At 41.7% G+C, this 19,421-nt stretch overlaps 1 protein-coding gene across 6 annotated transcripts in view; it reads left to right on the forward strand.

Moving 5' to 3' along the window:
- sdk (sidekick cell adhesion molecule) overlaps positions 1 to 19,421 on the forward strand; it is a 362,757-nt gene that overhangs the window by 19,305 nt on the left and 324,031 nt on the right. For all 6 annotated transcript variants that reach the window (XM_065228676.1, XM_065228671.1, XM_065228673.1 and 3 more), the window contains exon 2: positions 538 to 1,408. In XM_065228676.1, coding sequence (XP_065084748.1) covers positions 1,093 to 1,408 — 316 coding nt within the window. In that variant the 5' untranslated portion in view covers positions 538 to 1,092. The remainder of the gene's footprint in view (positions 1 to 537; positions 1,409 to 19,421) is intronic.

The following is a 19,421-nucleotide window of genomic DNA, read 5'->3' on the forward strand; positions in this document are numbered from 1 at the left end:
GCCAAGTTGTGTATTCTGAAATAAATCAAATATCGTAAACTAAGGGTGGATGTGACAAATCCCAATAATTCTATAGCTGAGCCGTCAAATAATCAGCTGTCCATCTTACCCCCACTGTCCGTTTTTTCCACAGTTCCTCTACTTTTTATTCATGTGACCCAATAAATCATCCATATGCATAGGCGCAAATGGTGTGAATTTTCCATGATTATCCAAGAATGTATGAATAGCATTTAGATTCTAGATTGATCTGAAACTCTGCGGTTACATCTAGCATCCTCAGTAGGATTCTTATTTCCGCATGGCTCATGTGCGTGATGGAACCAACGTAGCTAAATTATTATCTCTATTCCTAATGAGTTCGTGCTGATGAAATATTGCCTTCAAAAATACAGAGACAAAAATTGTCTCATACCAACTAAGATTGCACCATTCATCAAACAAATTATACCCACCAAAATACCCAGACGTACTTTAATTATCGCCTCCAATTGCTCAATACTAAACAAACGTCTTTATCTTTTCTCTTCGTTTCAGTGTCCAGTGTATCTGAGGAAGAAAATCCATTCGCAAACATCACCTATCTCAAGTGCAAGTAATTTATCTTTAGGTGTATTCTAGAGCAATAGAGTGTGCTTATAAGCTATAACGGGTTCCATTACGAAGTACGTGCTAGTGCTTGGTATACATATTCAAATAACAAAGCAAAAAAAAGGCAAGCAACGGAGCATTTGGTGTTGTACCTTCAGGCAGTATTATCTATGCTATCGCGTCTGTGGTGAATTTAAGTAAACAACCTACGAGGATTTCTCAACACTTCTCGGCGCGCACCTCTGATAAGAGTGATAACGGGTGTGAAACTCATCACCCTCGGTCGGACCACTGAATCGTGAATGTGCACCTTGGTTGTTTTTGTTTGTGCGCGTAGTTTATTAGCCGGCCCAATACATATAGGGGCATCAGAGTTTCGATTCGCGCAAGTTCCGCACAGTTCAGCTCAGATCGATTAAAGAAAAAAAAGCATTTGCAAAAATATTCACAGCGATGAGTAATCGACAGGAAGGGAAGCGTGCACAGTAGAACCGTGCGAAAATGGAAGCTCATGAACGACTGCTGGAGCGACTTGATCTACTAGCAACCAGAACAGCCACGACGATGGCCCGATGCGAGGAGGACCGTTATTTGCTCGAAGATGACGATGGTGATCTAAGAAGGCAACGGATTTCAACGACAACATCAACAATAACAGCGGCTAGAACGACGTCGCAATGCCCGCGGTACGCAATGATGCGTACCGTGCAGTGCCCCAGATCGAGACCCTACAGGTCACGTCGGGTGTTATCAGTGTGGATGCTGACAGCCGCGCTCGCACTGCCGCTACTGCTGTTTACATCGACAATCAATGCAGGTTAGTACACGTTTGTTAAGATTCATTATAAAAAAATTGTAAGTTCGCGACTAAGTTAATGAAAATATCATACCGATTTGAAGGATCGTTTCTTCCATAACGGGAGGAGACACACCTGATCAGACTGCTGGTATAGCACACCACAGTAATCGAATCATGCGTCCGTGTGTGTGTACCCAGTCGCTTTATGGAAAGCGGTTCGCCTTGGGCTGCTTCATCGTATATACGTTCCAAATCAAAGGCACAGCTTGATTGATAGCCAGCTTGGCAACGTTAATTGTCTGGTGGACCCTTCCCCACCATTTAGCAAATGAACAGGGTTCGGGGTTATCAAAACATCAATTTTTCCTAATTTGTGAAAATCGTTGCCATCTCGCTTCCCAGATCTGGTCCAACAAGCAGCAATGCAAGCGAGAGCAAAGGGTACACTTTCAGTGACAAGAAAAACACTCCAGCTTCCAGATACAAAGCATAAATCATATTCCAAACATCTGCCTTCTCTCAGCCTGCATGGAGATTACTCTCGGCATATATGGGACACACATGTACGGCGCGCGGAAAGAGCATCTTCAGGTCGTCGGACAAAAAAAGTTCTGATGTAACCACCAACTGCTCAGCTCTCTTCCTCGGGAACGGGAGGCAGAACCTTGATGTCAAAAATGTACAAGAAACGATTCTTTTTCGGTGAAAGTAAACAGACGGTACACTGCAGAGTCGCATCATGGGCTGCTGTTGTTCTTTTATGATATGAGTTTCCCATTTTTTCGGTGTCCTCTCGCTCGGGATGGTGCCAAGTCAAAAAGCTTTGTTGTTTCATCTCTAATGTGAGAAAAATTTGATTCGGTTTTGCGGGGACTGAAAAGCAAAAGTATGTTATTTTGGGAGAAGAAGGAGAAAAGGGTTTGACCAGTTTCGGACGTCTGTCGTCGGGTTTGGCAATGTGTGGACTAATTGGTTTCGTTTGGGGAAGTTTTAATATGTAAGTGACAATGATAAGTTGAGAGTTTTTTTTGGGTGTAACGGAATTTATGGGACTTTATTAGTGTCAATTTGGGTGGTGGTGCATAGTAGAGAGCGTTTTCATGGCGTTTTCAAGAATATTTTTTTCGGTAAACTAGAAAATTATGTGCATTTTGCAACTGATTCAAGTATAAATAGGGCCGCGCGGCTTACAGTCGTGGCAAAAAATTTACATTTTGATTGTTTTCTAAAAAAAAAAAAACAAAAATGTATATAAATGATCTAAGAAAATATTTTTCTCCTTAATTTTTTTTTAAATACCTAATTTCAGAATAGAAAGATAGCTTGATAAATACTAGAGATGTTTCTTTATTCAAGGTCTAACGTATCATTAATCAATTCTTAGTAGTAGTAAAATTATGTTTATTTCTGTTGATTATGGTAGTACATTGATTTATCATTTTAATTGATTAGCCTACTTGGCTCTTCATCTTTGTTTAATTTGATATTCTAATTTAATATTTGCGTTTTTCAACTAGTTTACAGAATATCCCTTTGGGGATGTGTTTTATTTGAATTGAAAAAAGTGATAACCTACCTAACTACGATTAATCAATACTTGTCAATTGCACCGTTTATATAGTGTTCCAGTGATTGCTACATTGCAACATTTTCCTCCTAAGGTTTTGTCATCCAGTAGTGTTTGAAACGGATCGTCAATATCTTCAGATTCGGCGTCTAATGCTTGATTGGAGAAATCTGAATCCGTTAACTCTAGAATTTCTGAGTCGTCCAAAAGTTGTTCCTCTAAACGCGGTGTTGTTGCAGGTTCTTCTGGAGGAATGGCTGGTGCTGGAACGGTCAATCCAAACTCGTCGAAGAAAACCGAAAGTGGCGCCGAATGTTCTGATGGACTGGTTTCTTGAACTCGACTTTTCATCTGGTTAGCATGCGATTGGATCAACCTATGCCTATCTCCGAGAAAAACGTTGTAGATAACGTTACCCACCTTCTCGATGACCGTCGCTGGTTCCCATTGCCAAGAATTTGCTTGATGAATCTTGACATACACCAAATCGCCATGCTGTAAACTCTTCTTAACCCTCCTGTAGGATACCTGGACCGGTTGATAGCTCGCTGGATGGGTTGGGATGTTCGATGAGGTGATGGTGATTCTTCCGTAATGGCCACAGCACAGAAAACACTCTTTTTACATTTAACACAACTCTTTACTAACAGGACTCTACCAAATTACATTTATTTACATTTCTCTTAACACTAAATTGGTCACGCAGGACCGTCTTCGACCTTGTATTACTTAACACTAATTTTGACCTGCCACTACTCCTAAAACAAAACCTGAACCAAACAATCTGTGGTGAATTTATACATATACAAAATACATCTTCACCGAAATTCTCTCGCGCTCACCAGCTATCGGCTACCGATCCATCGGTTGCATCGATGACGTCAATGTATGTGCCATCGAAAGGGAAAGTGATCTCCCTTGTTCATCTGGCTGACCGTCGACCGATTGGCGAAACAAAGGACATCCAAAACAACAGTCTGCCGTACTGCTGGTCGGTTGAGATGGTGTGTTTTAGGATGGTACTCGCAGACACCTCCGTTACTCGCGCCAACTTTTGTAACATGAGTACTTTGTACAACAGTGTGAGTTTTCCATTGTCATTTTGCAGCCGAGCTACAAATCGATATGAAACCAACGGGTATTCCTTATTAAACTTGTGTTTAACTAAACAAGCTAAATTTTTATCACAGTTAACTCCCAAAAATGCGGATAATAGAGAAAATGTTAATGGAAACCGCGTAAACGGTGTCCGTACTACATGGGATTTGACTTCATTGGTTACAACATGGAACATCCTGACCAGATAGAAAGTTACTGTCTTCGGCAATGTTGTTCTAGAGATTGTAACCTTTTCGCTGGTGGAGAGTAGTTCAGAATTTTTTCACTACGTAGCGCTAGAATGCATGTGTAATTCTCGCATGTGATATATCTCGAGATCATGACCAGATAGAAAGTTACTATCGTCGACAAAGTTGTTGATGAGACCAAAGCCTATTTCTTGGTGCACAATAGTTCAAAATTTTCTCAATACGCGGCGCTTGTTCAGGGGGACAAGTATTTTTGGCTGGTGGATAGTAGTTCAGAATTTTTTTCACTACGCGGCGCTAGAACACACGTGAAATTCTCATATAAAATATCTCGAGCTAGTTGTTCAGGAGGTCAAAGCCTATTGCTTGGTGTACAATAGTTGAGAGTTCCCTAAGCGGCACTAGTATACACGTGAAATTTTTACATATAAAATATCACGAGATCCTGACCAAATAGAATGTTACTGTCTTGGGCAAAGTTTGACGCTAGGATATACGTGAAATCTTCGCATATATAACATCTCGAGATCCTGAACAGCTAGATATTTACTGTATTTGGAAAAGCTGTTAAGTAGATAAAGATCTTTTGGCTTATGAAGAGTAGTTCAGAAATTTCTCAAAACTTGGCGGGCAATTCTCGCATATCAAATATCATAAAATAAAAATACAATTTACATCAGCCTAAGTGGGATAAGACAAATATATTCTGGATTTCTTTTGCTGGTGAAGATTTTCATGCAGATTTGTGGAGACCTAAATTGGGTTGAGTCGTTCCACTTGTATACCTCTGATAAATTAGTTGTAACACGTATCTCAGACGGAAAACATTATCTTAAAAGATCAATATTGCCGAAACTTCCACCATATGAATGTTTAGAGTCTCCCTTTCATTTAAGGATAATTTCAAAATGTCTTATCGAGGGGTCTAAAAAAAAAAAAAAACATAAGTTTATGGACACGCACTAAAAATTCCAATATTCGTTCTTTTTAGAACATTTTAAAGATTTTGAATGAAAATACAAAGAGGCATATTGCTCAATATCATTTTTTAATTTTGTATACCAAAGGTTCACCCAAAGTTACACTATTTCTATAAATTTATTCTGAAGAATCATGATTGATTTTCTCAGAATTGACTTGGAAAAAAATTGAAACTAAAAGTAGACGTAAATGAGAGTTAGTTCCTGACCTTAAGCTTTAGCATATACAAATATTTTACATGCACACTAGCGCCGCATACCGAAAATATTCTGAAATATTTACTGTTCACCAAAAGCTTTGATCTCCTAAACAACTTTGCCGAAGACAGTAATTTTCTAGCTGTTCGGGATCTCGAGCTGTAGAATATATGACGATTGCACGTGTATACTAACGCAGCGCAGTGAGAAAATTCTGAACTACTGTTCGCCAGCCAAAAGACCTTGACCTCCTGAACAACTTTGTCGTAGACAGTAACTTTCTATCTGATCAGGATCTCAAGATATAGCATTTGTGAGAAGTGTACATGTATACTAATGCCACGTGGTGAGAAAATTCTTAACTACTGTTTACCAGCCAAAAAGTCAAGCGTTTCTACTCCATCCGAACGAATTTTCCAAAGGCTTCTTTTCACGGTTTCAACAAATCTTTAAGCCAAACCGTTGGATTGTAGATGGTAAGGTGGGGTGCGGTTGTGCCGAATACCGAGGTTGGTGCAGAATACTTGGAATTCGTGTCCTGAAAACTGAGTGCCATTGTCGGATACGATTATCTCGGGTACACCAAACGTAGCGAATGACTGGTTCAATAGTTTGATGGTGGCTTTCGCTGTTGTCGATTTGGTTACGTGCACCTCAGGCCACTTGGAGTGCGGGTCGACCACCTCCAGAAAGTAGACACCATATACAGGTCCTGCGTAGTCGATGTGAATCCAGTGATCAGGGTTTACTTGGAATGGGCCACGATTCTAGTGTCGTTTTCGTCATAGCTTTACCAGCTGTGGAACAGCAGCGTTTGACGAATTCCTCGATCTCGTTATCCATACCGGGCTTCTTGCAATTGCCTTCATACGAACCATTACTGGACGACCACGGTGGAATTGTTGCAGGATCCTTCGTCGAAACATGTTGGGAACGAGGACTCTATCGCCGAACATCACGCAGCCATCGATTACACTGAGCGATTCTCGTCTGTTGTAGTAGGATTGGACTTCAGCATCGAAGAGAACCATATGCTTTGCAACGGTTTGAAGAGTGCTGTTTGTTGCTGTAGCCTTTTGAAGTGCTGCGAAAGAAACTGGTACTTTTTTCGTTGTGTCTGCCAGGATGCTTACCAAATCTTCTTCCATGGTGAGTGCTGCAATCACAAATTCTTGCTCTGGTGGATTGGTTCGGTCGATGAGCCGGGATAACAAATCTGCACATCCGAAGTCGTTGGTGGACACCTGTTGAATTTCGAAGTCGTAATTGAGCATCGTGAGTGCCCAGCGTTGCAGTGTGCAGTGGAATGCCCTTTTTCGAACCGAAAATAGACAGCAATGGCTTGTGGTCGATCAACAATTTGAAATGTTGTCCGAGCAAATACTTATGGAACTTCGTCGATGCGTAGACTAACGCAAGTCCTTCCTTTTCAGGTTGTCCATAATTACGTTCTGTGGGTGCTAGTGTCCTCGAAGCGTGTTGCACAACCTTCATGATGCCATCGGGAAACTGGTGAAAGATTACTGCACCGATGCCAGTGCTTGATGCGTCTGCTGCCACGATGAAGCTTGCTGATACTCGGATGTCCATTTCCACTTCGTTTTTTTTTTTCTTGAGAAGCTTGTCCATGGGATAGTGCAGTTCTTGTAGGTTGCGCACGAATCTTCCGTAGAAGTTGACCGCGCCCAGAAACGATCGCAGTGATGGTTTTAATTTTCTCGCGGTCTGGACGGATACCTTGTCGGTCCACGATGTGTCCCAAGTAGCGGATTTGTGACTGGAAGAAACTACACTTCTCTGCCTTGACGTAGAATACATAAAGGGTGTCCACGATGAAATTGCCACACTATGAAATTGCTCTAACTTTTTAACCGTTGGGTAGAATTTAATGAAAATTTGGTTGGATTTAGTTCATAGTGCATTATTTACATCCTGCAAGTTTTAAAGTCCTGTGATCAAAACTCGCGGAAATGGAGTCGAAAGAACAGCCCGTGCGTGATAAAATCTTGCGCATTCATCACGAGAACAAGGATCTCGTTCGTTCCATCGCTAAAACGTTGGGAATCGCGAATTCCACGGTGTCGCGAGTGATTAGGCGGTTCGAGGAACGGTTGACCACCGATCGGAAGCCCAGAAGTGAAGGAAAAAGTATTCCGTACAACACCAAAAATCACAACCGCGTAGTTGGGGCCTTCAACCGAAATCCGAACGCCTCCGTTAGGGATGTGGCTAAGAAGCTGCACCTAAGCCGAAGTTTTGTCCAGAAGGCCAAAACTAAGGCTGGGCTTCGAACGTTCAAGGTACAAAAGGCCCGTTATCGCGACGAGAAGCAGAACAAGTCCACCAAAACCCGTGCCAGGAAGTTGTACCTCAACATGCTGACGAAAGTTGAATGCTGCATCATGGACGACGAAACATATGTGAAGGCCGACTTCAAACAGATCCCCGGCAACCTGTTTTTCACGGCCAAGGATTAGTTCAGCGTTCCGGAGCATGTCCGCACTCAGAAGATGTCCAAATTTGCGAAGAAATTCCTGGTTTGGCAAGCCATCTGCACGTGCGGGAAGCGGAGTGCACCTTTCGTGACCCAGGACACGATGAACGGACAGGTGTACATAAAAGAGTGCCTCCAGAAGCGGCTGCTTCCTCTCCTGAAGGCCCACAACGTCCCAACAATCTTCTGGCCGGACTTGGCCTCATGCCACTACTCCAAGGACGTGCTGAAGTGGTATGCGGACAATAAGGTCAATTTCGTGCCGAAAATGTTCAACCCTCCCAACACTCCGGAGCTCCGCCCCATCGAGAAGTACTGGGCGATTATGAAGCAGCACCTTCTTAAACGACCTAAGGTAGTGAAGACAGTCGAGGAACTGAAGAAAGTATGGGTTTACATGCAAAAAAACGGTTGATTCACAGGTTGTGCAGACTCTTATGGCCGGGGTTAAGGCCAAGGTGCGGGCATTTGCGTATGGACTGTAAATAAAATACGAGTAAAATGGTAAAATGAAGTTTAATAGTTATTTCTCAATCCCTGAAAATTTGATGGCAATCGGATGAAAACTCGAATTTTGCGAATCAATTTTGTGTGTGGCAATTTCATCGTGGACACCCTTTACTCCTTCAGACGTAGGAAAAGCTGGTTGAGTGATGCTGCATGCGACTCCAAGTCCCGGCCGAATACTATGGAATCATCGATGAAAGAGCGGACGCCAGGTATTCCCGCAATCATTCCATCAACCAGTCGTTGGAATGCTCCCGGTGCAGACTTCACCCCTGGAGCGAGGCGATTGAACCGGAATAAACCCCGATGCGTATTGATGGTGAGCAACTTTTTTGAATCGCCATCCACCTCGAGCTGCAAGTATGCATCGGAGAGGTCGATGATGCTGAATACGGAATTGCCATTGAGTTGGGCGAAAATTTCCTTCGGAGTGGGTAGCGGGTAGTGGTTAGCTTCTAACGCCGCGTTGAGTCCTGTTGAATAGCCCGCACAGATACGAACCCGGTCGTTTGCTTGCTGATCGAAGAGTTCGATCCAGTCGATGCCTAGCAGGTTCAGATTAGCAGCCGTTGTGACGAAGCATCTTCCTTGTGTAGTTTTGCCGTTGATTCTCACTTCGCATTCAAACTCACCCATCAAATGGAGCGGCTTGCCTGACGCGTTCATTGCTTCAATGGTTGGTTTCTTGTTTGCAGGTTTGCCCAAATCAAGACCAACAATTGAAATGGCCTTAACTCCATTTTGTAAACAAACCTTGTAAGGCCATTTTCTCGCGAACCGAAACCTTCATTCGCAAACCTAAACCACAATTGGGTAGAGGAGAATTTTCCCTACCTGTTCATTATGTTGGTTTGCCTTTGTGGACTTCGGTTCGCGAGAAAATGGCCTTACAAGGTTTGTTTACAAAATGGAGTTAAGGCCATTTCAATTGTTGGTCTTGAAATAGTTCCAGGTTTGCTTCGAGATTATCGTGATGTCGCTCGCTGTGTCCAGTTGTAGCTTGGTTTCCACACCGTTGATGAATGTTGGCACGACCTTTCGCTTGCTTGAGTGTTGAGCGATGTGATTGACGATGTATACGCCTCGGGATTTTACCTTGTAGGGTTTGCTTGATTTGTTCGATGACTTCTTTTCCTCCCCAGCTTGAATGGATTTTGGTTTGGAGAAGCAGCCACAGTAGCCTTCCTTGTGGCCGATACGGTTGCACTGCTTGCATTCATGTTTCGAGAATGGACAATCCCGAACATAGTGCATCTGGCCGCATTGCCAACAAGGTGTGGGAGGTGATTTACCTTCCGTATTCGAAGACTGTTGTTGTCGGGAGGTTCCCTTCTTCTCCTGAACTGCGTGCACCGTTGGTTTCGAGCTTGACTCACGCTCGATCATCGATGTGTCCGTCTTGAGATTGACGAGCCGTTGATAGTCGTCGATCAAGTTTTGAAGTGTTACGGGAGCTTCTGGTGGTTCAGCTTCGATCCGGGAGGGTAGCCTGGCTCGTATGTCTGCATAGCAATGGCTTTTGAGACCGCAGAAAAACACCAAGCATTTGAATTGGTCAATCTTCACGATCTTGAAATCGAAATCCTTGCAAGCACGGTTGACTTTGCCTCCGAAGCTGATGATTTTTGTTTTCTCTGTTCGGGACCTAACACTACTGCGACCAGTAATTTGATCTATTGTAGTATATCCCGTGTCCTTAGTTTAGTGCACTATTGAGAAATGTTGAAGTATTATTCGATTTTTTTACAGTTGCCACTCTTGCATTTATCGCAAGGATCCGACTCTAATTGAAAGGTCCCGCTATTTATACCCTTCGGAGTGTTGAAACACCCTCCAAAGGCGCGCCCCTTTGTCAGTCAAAATTGGATTCCTTAGCAACAAAATTAAGGTATGACACCGATAATGACCATGCATCAGAACCCTAGTCTTAACCACTTCAAACTAGGGCACAACGAATAGAAGATAAGGAATCACATAGATGAAGACAACTAATTCATTTTTTTCCTTGTTTCAAGATCATCCTCGGTAGACAAAGCCGAGTCTTGTCACTATCAACAAGGCATAAAAAGTAACAAGGACTAAGATGTGTTCCTTGGATTACTGAAAAATCCTGTTCCCCTAGTTTGAAGTAGTCAGGACTAGGAATCGGTGATAGATCTTACATCCTGTAACGTACCACGAAAAGGTGATCTACCCACGTTACGGGCGATGCTGATGATGTCTTCTGCTTCAGATTTCACCAGCTGCAGGCACTGATATCGCTTGTTGAAGGTGGAGGTTTGTTATCCGTTGCTCCGGGTTGCTATTGACCTGATTGGGTTCCGATAGCTTCTGTAGGAGCGCTGCCATATGGAGAATTGCTTCCTGAAGTTCTGCCATCGCTTCTGGTTCTTGAATCCTCGTCGACAAATTGATGTGTCCGGAAAGTAATTCCGGAATAGAAAGATAGCTTGATAAATACTAGAGATGTTTCTTTATTCAAAGTCTAACGTATCATGAATCAATACTTGTCAATTGCATCATTTATATAGTGTTCCAGTGATTGCTATGATCCAACAATTTTAAAGAAAATTTACGTGTAATTGTTAATTTAGAAAATTTTCCAACCCGAAAAATGCCTAGACCGGACCGGGAATCGAACTCAGCCACCTCCAGCATGGTCTTGCTTTGTAGCTGCGCCTTAACCGACTGAGCTAAGGGAGTAGAGTTGTCCCATCAAGTACTAGGGTTGCCCATCAGTTTTCCATTTATTTAAATCCTGGGTTCGAAGAAATGCGAGAATTGCAACGCATGCCTACCCTGATTATGAAATGGAATTGCCCAATCTGACGAATCACCCAATATATGTCTTAGATCTGGATGAATCGCCCATCAAGTCGATGTGTATGTTTCATCCTAACCACATTTCTCTTGACGCACTCCATCTTCATCAATCTTCCCTCTTCGTCGGTCATTTAACAGATAAATATCTCCGTCTCTTCACCACCAACCAGACCCAAAGGCGGGGGGAAGGTGACGAACTGATAAAATTCAACCGTTCAATTACCGAACCAGCACCGACTCTAACAGACTGCAGCAGTAGCACATAGGAAACTAGCAATCACCGATTCCAAATGGCTATACACCCCGGCATCTCACGGTATGTATGGAACGGGCGAAACAAAAAATCGAGCGAGCCGGAAATTACTGTCACTTTCGATGCAATTAGAGAGGGAGAACCAAGTGGTGAAGCCGACCTGCACCAAAAAAACGACGACGACGAAGGGTCTTTTGTTTTGATCGGGAATTTTTGAACCCATTAGGGCGTTTCTGTGTACCTGCACACCTTTTGCGTAGGGTTCGATGCTGGTCGATGAAAAGAACCAGCTGCAGAACCATTTGTTTGAGATGCTTCTTTTTGTTAGCAGCTTCTCGCTCAAAAAGCGAGTGCAGAAGGTCGATCGTGTAACCTCTGCTGACGGTTTGGAGTTTGGTCAATTTCGATCCGATCCGAGGTGTGATCGATTGAAATTAACATGCCTGATTTCCAAAGTGACCTTCTTAGTCGGAGTCTGAAAGCCTTGCACCATTCGTCGTTCGTCGTTCGAGGCTGGTCCGATGGACGATGGAGAAAGAAAATAGCCAATTTATCGAACAAGAAATTGAGGTAATAATCAAAATGAATGATGATAGAGAATAGGAGGAAGCCATTCAAACAACAACTACGAGCAGCAAAGATGAGGAAAGAGCTATGGACCGGAGAAGAGATCGTGGAAAAAAGCATGTAAGATGATGCATTGTATTCGTGAATCGGGTTTAGGTTGGATACATATAGGAAACGAGTCGGCTATGATGGTTGGTTGGGATAAATTCATTTTCTATCGTATGTTCAACGATCGTATTTGAATCGTAAACCGCACATTTTCAACGGTGAGTGGTGCTTGGTTGCCCGCGGTTTGTGGCTCGAATTTCAGCATTCAATAAAGAATGCATGCACGAAAAGGTTCGACGTCAATCGCGCGACCTGGATGGTAATAAAATTCATCAGATGTATTCAAACATGTCTTGGTAGGATGACTGTGCAGTGTAGTAATGGCAGGAAACCGGTTTTGCCAGTTCAAATCCTCTCCCATATGGCTGGCGCTGTCGCCGACCGGTGAGTACCTTTACAAACAACACAACCCCGTTCGAAAAAGGCAAAATGCATTTAAAGGTAAAAAACGAAAAGAAAGAATCTAAACATTTTACTGCCTATAACTACTACCATTATAACACGACTGTAGTGTGGTGGTGGTGGTGGTATGATCCCAGGGAAGTTGATTGGCTTCGTTCCATGAACTGCCGCAGTCATAGTCAGTCGACTCCGTCCTAAGTAGAGGTACAATGTTTCATTTTTCTTCTGTTGAAGGGAGTCGTTTCTACTAGGCTCCATGCTTTGTGTTTATATATGCTGCACACCTGTGGTTGGGTTCTGCTGCCTTCGAGAGGTTTATCGTGACTTTGAAATCAGCAGCAGTTTATCCCGGTTACGAGCCTCGGTTTGGATGGTATCTATGGTCGTTGGAAAATGGTACATTTACACAAGATTCGTGCCGGTAAATTCCTATGCATGATGGTGGGGGTAAAACGATCGCACGAACGATGCTGAGGAGGATGTTGTTTTGTAGGTCAAGAAAAGCTGAAAGTAAGTATAGCCCAGGAATGGTCCTAACATTGTTGCATTTTGCACGATGCCTCACAGTAGTAAATTTTCAAAATTTTACAACCTATCGATGAAATTCGAATTATCCTAGATGCCTTTGAAATAGTTGATATTTGTGACAATTTGCTATTCTTAGCTCTCAGCGTAAGTTTCCAGCTCTCTTTTTGATATACGGGAAATAGAGTACATTTTTTCACAAGCTATCTTTTATTATTGGATTTAGAAACTTTCTTTGGCGAACCTGCCTTCGATTGAAGGTCGGTGCGTAAATAAAAGCGATTAAAACTTATTCAATTTTTGTTTGTTTTTGTATATTGATAATGTTATAAGCTTTGGTCAAGCCTTAATTTACTTTTGAGATAAAGAACCTATGAAAATGATACGGGTTAAAGTCCAGGTTCACATTACTTATACCGATGTTTTGAACGCTTTCGAGATAATCTTTTATGATAGCCTTTAAAACAAGTGCCAACATTCTCGACCTGTCAAATGAAAGCCCCGACGTTTCGCTTTCGAATGGTATGCAAACCTAGGGGCAAGTCAGCTGTACCCCGAGTTAATATTTTTGCATAGAGTAAATTTGAGTTACTCATAATTACTCAAAAGTGATCAATACAGTCTTGTGTCAACAAGTGAAAATACAGTAAATAAACATCGGCTGAAATCCAACGAAAGCTTGTGATGAGGTTCCGGAGTAGGTTCCAGACTCGATTCCGATGATGGTGTATGGCACAGCGCCTATCGTGTCAGGCAGATGGTGATACGACTGCGTAGTGTACCGTTGGTGGTGGGCTGGTATGACAGTTTCGTGGCTATATGGAACTGTTTCCGATGCTCAGGCGCTTCCTTCTGACTACGTCAGTAGTTGACAACAAGGGTGTGCTTTGTCGAATCGATAAAGGGGGAACCCCTTAGCGATTAGTGGCGTCGGATAAGCATCGCAGAACCCTTCACCCCAACACCTGTGACTCCGTGTTACCATTTCGCTAAGATCTAAGATTTTCATTCTATATGAGTGTCATGAATTGAGTTGATACAAGTATTGCACCAAGGAGAGGATGAGTTACCTATTCATGAAGAATTGAACCCTTGATGAATATGTGGAAAATCGAGAGATATACTCTTAGGCTAAGTAAAATTTTGTTCGATTTTCCTCATATTAAAGCAGTTTTTCCTGGAAAAGTGGAGGAATTTTAATCACTTATTGAGTAACGCCACTTTTTTTTTGCTATTTTGAGTTGAATTCGACTCAGTTACTGAGAATTACGGCCATGTGATGTAAAACTAGACTACTTCGACCGCTTCCCCCTACAATTTTCTAAAATTTACCTCCCCAACTCGATGGTCTCTTCAATGTCGAGTTAGAGAGATGACTGTATATTGATTTAAATCATCCAAGAATTTTAACAGCGGTGTCGGTGGTGTAGTGGTAAGCGCGACTGCCTCTCACTCCAAAGAGTGTGGGTTCAACCTCAGGGATGGTCCCCGGTCCATGAGTTGATGGGTCGATAAATAGGGTCTAGGTGTGGAAGCTGCCTCCCTGGCGTCGGTAGCATTGGTACTTAGTACGGGAAACTAGATCGACGGAGCTCGAAAAACAAGTAAGGTGGTTTGCTCATTGTGAAAAACAGTGTTTTCATTGCTTCTTGCAAATTCTCCACAGGATTTACCGAATTCCAGGAGGAGAATTGAGGAGAATTCCAAAATGCTCCCTGGAGTACTTGCCTTATATTTTCCTTTCAAAATTCGCTTGATATTCTCATCAGTATTCCCTTAGATTTTTCCTCGAAATTCCATTGCAATTCTTCACGCATTTATATTCAAACTCTTCTTAGAATTCCTTTGGATATATGCTTGGAATTCCCTTTGAGTTTGCTTCAAAATCTTGAATTGAATTGATTATGTTCCTTTCATTTTTTAATGCCTTAAGCTTGATTAAAATGAGCTTAAACTTTGCTGATAATGAACCTGTAATTCTCCTCACAACTCATACTCCATTAAATTTTCTTTGTAATTTTTTAAGAATTTTAATCAGAACTAATTTGAAATACTACTTAGAATTTGTCACGAGATTTTCTTACAATTCCAGTAGATTTTTTTTCAGGATTACCTTAGTATTCTTGTGAGAATTGTCTTGGAATCCTCCACTGAACTATCTTAGAATACTGTTCAGAATTTCCCAATAAACTACTTTACAGTGTTTAAACCTTTAAAATAGCTCGTCAAGGTTCTACGAAACCTATACGCATATCAGTGGTTTTGTTGCACCAAAGTATACCTTAAACATCCATCTTGAACATGAATAATACAGTTTTGGAAGGCTCAATCGAATTAACTTTACAGAGCCGAGGATTCTTGTTCACTATAAAAACTATACTCAAAAGGTACAACATAATAAACACTTTATCTTCCGCTATCCAATAAGCCTCCTCGATCAGAACGGAGCCGCTCCCAGTGGTTTCATTGTATGGCAGTATCGCCAACGGGGGGCAGAGCGCATCCATTGCTGCAATGGACGGAAAACGTGGTCAGCACTCACACACCCATCACGGAACGGTTGCTTTCTAAAACCGACGACGCATCGACCGAAAGAACTGGTGATGAAGAACAATGAGGAGTATTGCACAATGGTTGCTGCTGAGTAAACAGACGATCGTGTGACACACATCGAGAGTGGCCTGCTTCTGTCGACAGCCGAGTGAACACTCAGTACGGTTATGTGAAATTATTGAAAGCTAAAAGCCTGATGCGTGAAGCGTGGAGGGCTGACAAAATCGGAGAAGTTATTTTGGAATTATATGTCTAATTACTTTAAATTTTTCTCAATTCCTTCGGAATCCTGTTCAAAACTAGCAGAAATATTATCTAAAGTACCACAATCCTGAGTTTTCTAAGTCCAAAAACATTTAAAAATTCCCAGTATCCTGAACCTATTTTTAAATTCTATTATCCTGATTTTCTGTCAATGTTCGAAATTTTGAATACAGTCAACTCTCCACAACTCGATATCAAGTTGTATAACCATTGTAAAAATGAAATTCATGGCTACTGCAATGTTGATTTCCTATAAGATTGTTCTTCTATAACTCGATGATCCCTTCAATATCGAGTTGTAGAGAGTTCATCTTCGTAGGACTACGTATTTCGGGAAGGGTGCCAATCCAGGGAAATGCAACGAAAATGGGACTGACTTTAAATGCTAATAACTTGGCCAATTATCAATGGATTTTGATGATTTTTATGTCGATCGATTTGGCAGTATTATGAGATTTGTGTGGTATGTCACACATTATAAATGTTTAATATTTAAATAGCTATACATTAAGAAATATTGAAACATTCAAATTTCTTATACATTTTCTTCGACCGCAAGGTGCTCACCCCTAACACAGCCATCAGGAAGTTGGTCCCTAACAACACAAGCCGAAGCCGCATAATCATTCAGCGTTACACGCTGGACGTGTCAACCTCGAACTTGTTCGCTGCAGCGTGGTCATCGTAGCATTTTTTTTCTATTCATTCACCTGCATCAGCTAAATACAGAAAAAGGAGGGACATTGAATGATAATCCAAATGCTTAAGTAAGCGAAACGTAGAAAGTTTGACTGCAGTCATCGTTTGGCTGCCGAGTGATAAATAGGGGTGTTCGTTGCGTTGCACCCTGAAAACGAAACTAACTCAGAGAGTGAATAACTTTAACTCAGTTGTGAGTCACTTTTACTCATTCGTATGAGAAATGTTCTTAAAGCGTAGGTTATTCAAAGCATGAGTAACCTACGATTTAAAAACATTATCCATACGAATCAGTAAAAAGACTCATTCTCGGAGTAATATTCGTTTTCAATGTATTTAGATTGCCATCTCGGCTAGAAATTGGATACCGGATAGTCAAGCTCAGTGTGAAATGTGCATCAAATTCCATGTTTTAACTTGACAGCACGACCAGAAAGCAGGTTTCTGTATTCAGTGAAGTTATTCGGATGGACAATGCCTATCGCATGATTGGCCTCTTAGTTCATAATTCACTCACCATGCATCGCTAGTAACATTTGATTCAAAAGGCTTGCTTAATCAGTCTACATTCACTGAACACGAATCTTATTCAGAAAGTGAGCCACTTTTACGTAGGTTACGCATGCGCTGAGTGACTAACGCTTTTAGAAATGTATCCTTACGAATTAGCAAAAGTTACTCACTCTCTTAATTTGTTTCGTTTTCTGTGTTTCGACTAGATAGGAGCAGGCATGAAAAATCATTTGCATTCATTTCATACATTAATTTACATTCATTTGCCTTTAACTTTTTTCATCAACAGCATTTCGCAAAATGAATTGTAGAGCTTTTGAAGGTTTTGTTATTAGCTACAAGTTTTGGTCATAGCTCAAATCTGTATCTCTTATGCTTCACGAACTAGAACGGGCAGAACTTGTTACTGTTTTTCAGTGAATGCAAAATACATTCACTGAAAAACAGTAGTGGCTTCACTTCGCACTGCTTCGTCATGCATAAGAGATATGGATTTGACTTTCTGACAAAAGTTGTAGCTAATAACAAAACCTACAAAAGCTCTATGCATCATTTTGGGGAATGCTGTTGAAGAAAAAAAGTTAGAGTCAAATTAATGTAAATGAATGCACGAAATGAATGCAAATGATTTTTCATGCCTGAATAGGAGAATTCTATCTCTAGTAATGTTATTCAGATGGATAAGACCTATTGTAGCGGCGCCGGTGGGGTAGTGGTAAGCGTGATTGCCTCTCTCTCCAAAAGGCCTGAGTTCAATCCCGGGATTTTCTGAGGCATAAAATCTCTGGGAAGTAAAGCCGTTGATCCCCGGTTCATGAGGTGTGAGAGCTGCCTTATTGGCGTCGGTAGAATTGGAACTCAGTACGGAAAACAAATCCTGAAAAAAGAAATATTGTATACTGGACACAGGGTGACCAGTGAACCGGGAAATCGGGAAAAAGCCGGAAATTATAAATCACCGAGAGAGGTCCGTGAATTTCGATGATGAACCGAGAAAAAAATATACTTCGTCCTCTCTTTGGAAAATAATAATCTTCTCAACTACTAGAATTTCCGGATACAATCACTTTGAAGAACTTATTCAAAAATTTTGATGAAAATTCCAAAGGAATTTAGAGGAAATTTTAGAATGAATTCTAGAGATAATAAGGTTTCCAAAGATAGTGAAACTGGTCAAAGGCACCCTGTATAATGGTATACTGGACCTGCTCGCGGGAAGCTCTGGAACTAGTATTTGGTGTTTCTGGTTCCCGTTCCCGTAGCATGCTGGATCTGCCATCTAAGCTCCTTAGTTCGATTCCCAACGTTTACCAGACTCACCCTCCATACAAATACAAACACACCATCGAAGTGTTTCAAATCCATCCAGAAGATTCGCAGATCTATCCAAGGAGCCTCCATTTATATAAAGGTAATTCTGCTTCTCCAGTTTGTGGGAGAGGGGAGTGGAGTATGCTGCGGGTAAACGAAAGTGGAGAACGGAAAGGAAGGTCGTGTACGGGGAGAGGAAAGGGAAAAACTTCGTTTTTGTAAACAAATCAGCATCAATCAGCGATTTTGTTTTTACGAAATTCCTCGTTAGTCAAACAAGTGTTCAGCATCAGCGGAGAATTTAAAGGCTGAAATTCTCATTTACACGAGCCAGAAAATCTTACCCTTCCACAAACGTTGGATCTTTCCTCAAAATTCAGCCCTTCTTCTTCTTCTTCTTTGGCTTTATTATGTCCCTACTGGAACTTAACACCGGCTCTCAACTAAGCTGTTATTTAAGCTCTTCCACAGTTGGCAATTGAGAGCTTTATAAACCTGTACCATTTTTGCATTGGCATAGTTGTGAGGCAATCACAATCATATTCTATGTGCCCAGGGATGTCGGGAAATTTTTCAACCTGCAAAATGCCTAGGCCGGCCCGGAAATCAAACGCAGCCGCCTCCAGCATGGTATTGCTTTATAGCTGCGCCTTTACCGACTGAGCTAAGGGAGGCCCCGTAAAAACAACTCAGAAGACCCTACCCTGGTGACTTAACGTATATCGAACCTTGCGGTTGGGGAATCTTCTCCGAATTAGCAAAAGAATTCAGAGAAGTCTTCAAAATACTGGACTTAGTCCAATTTCAAGTTCTTGGTCATAGTAATATTTCCAATCCAGTTCTTAGAAAGAAATCAAGTTCTAGCTGAAACTTTCTAAATCTCAAATAATCTGTTCTTGAGGCTTTTTTATGTTGTTCCAGGACTTAGTATTTTTTTTAATCTCACGACAACTCTCAAGA

The sequence above is a fragment of the Ochlerotatus camptorhynchus genome, unplaced genomic scaffold (genome assembly GCF_037179485.1).
Source record: "Ochlerotatus camptorhynchus isolate MF236.1 unplaced genomic scaffold, CSIRO-AGI_Acam_v1.1 ptg000300l, whole genome shotgun sequence".
Taxonomy (NCBI): domain Eukaryota; kingdom Metazoa; phylum Arthropoda; class Insecta; order Diptera; family Culicidae; genus Ochlerotatus; species Ochlerotatus camptorhynchus.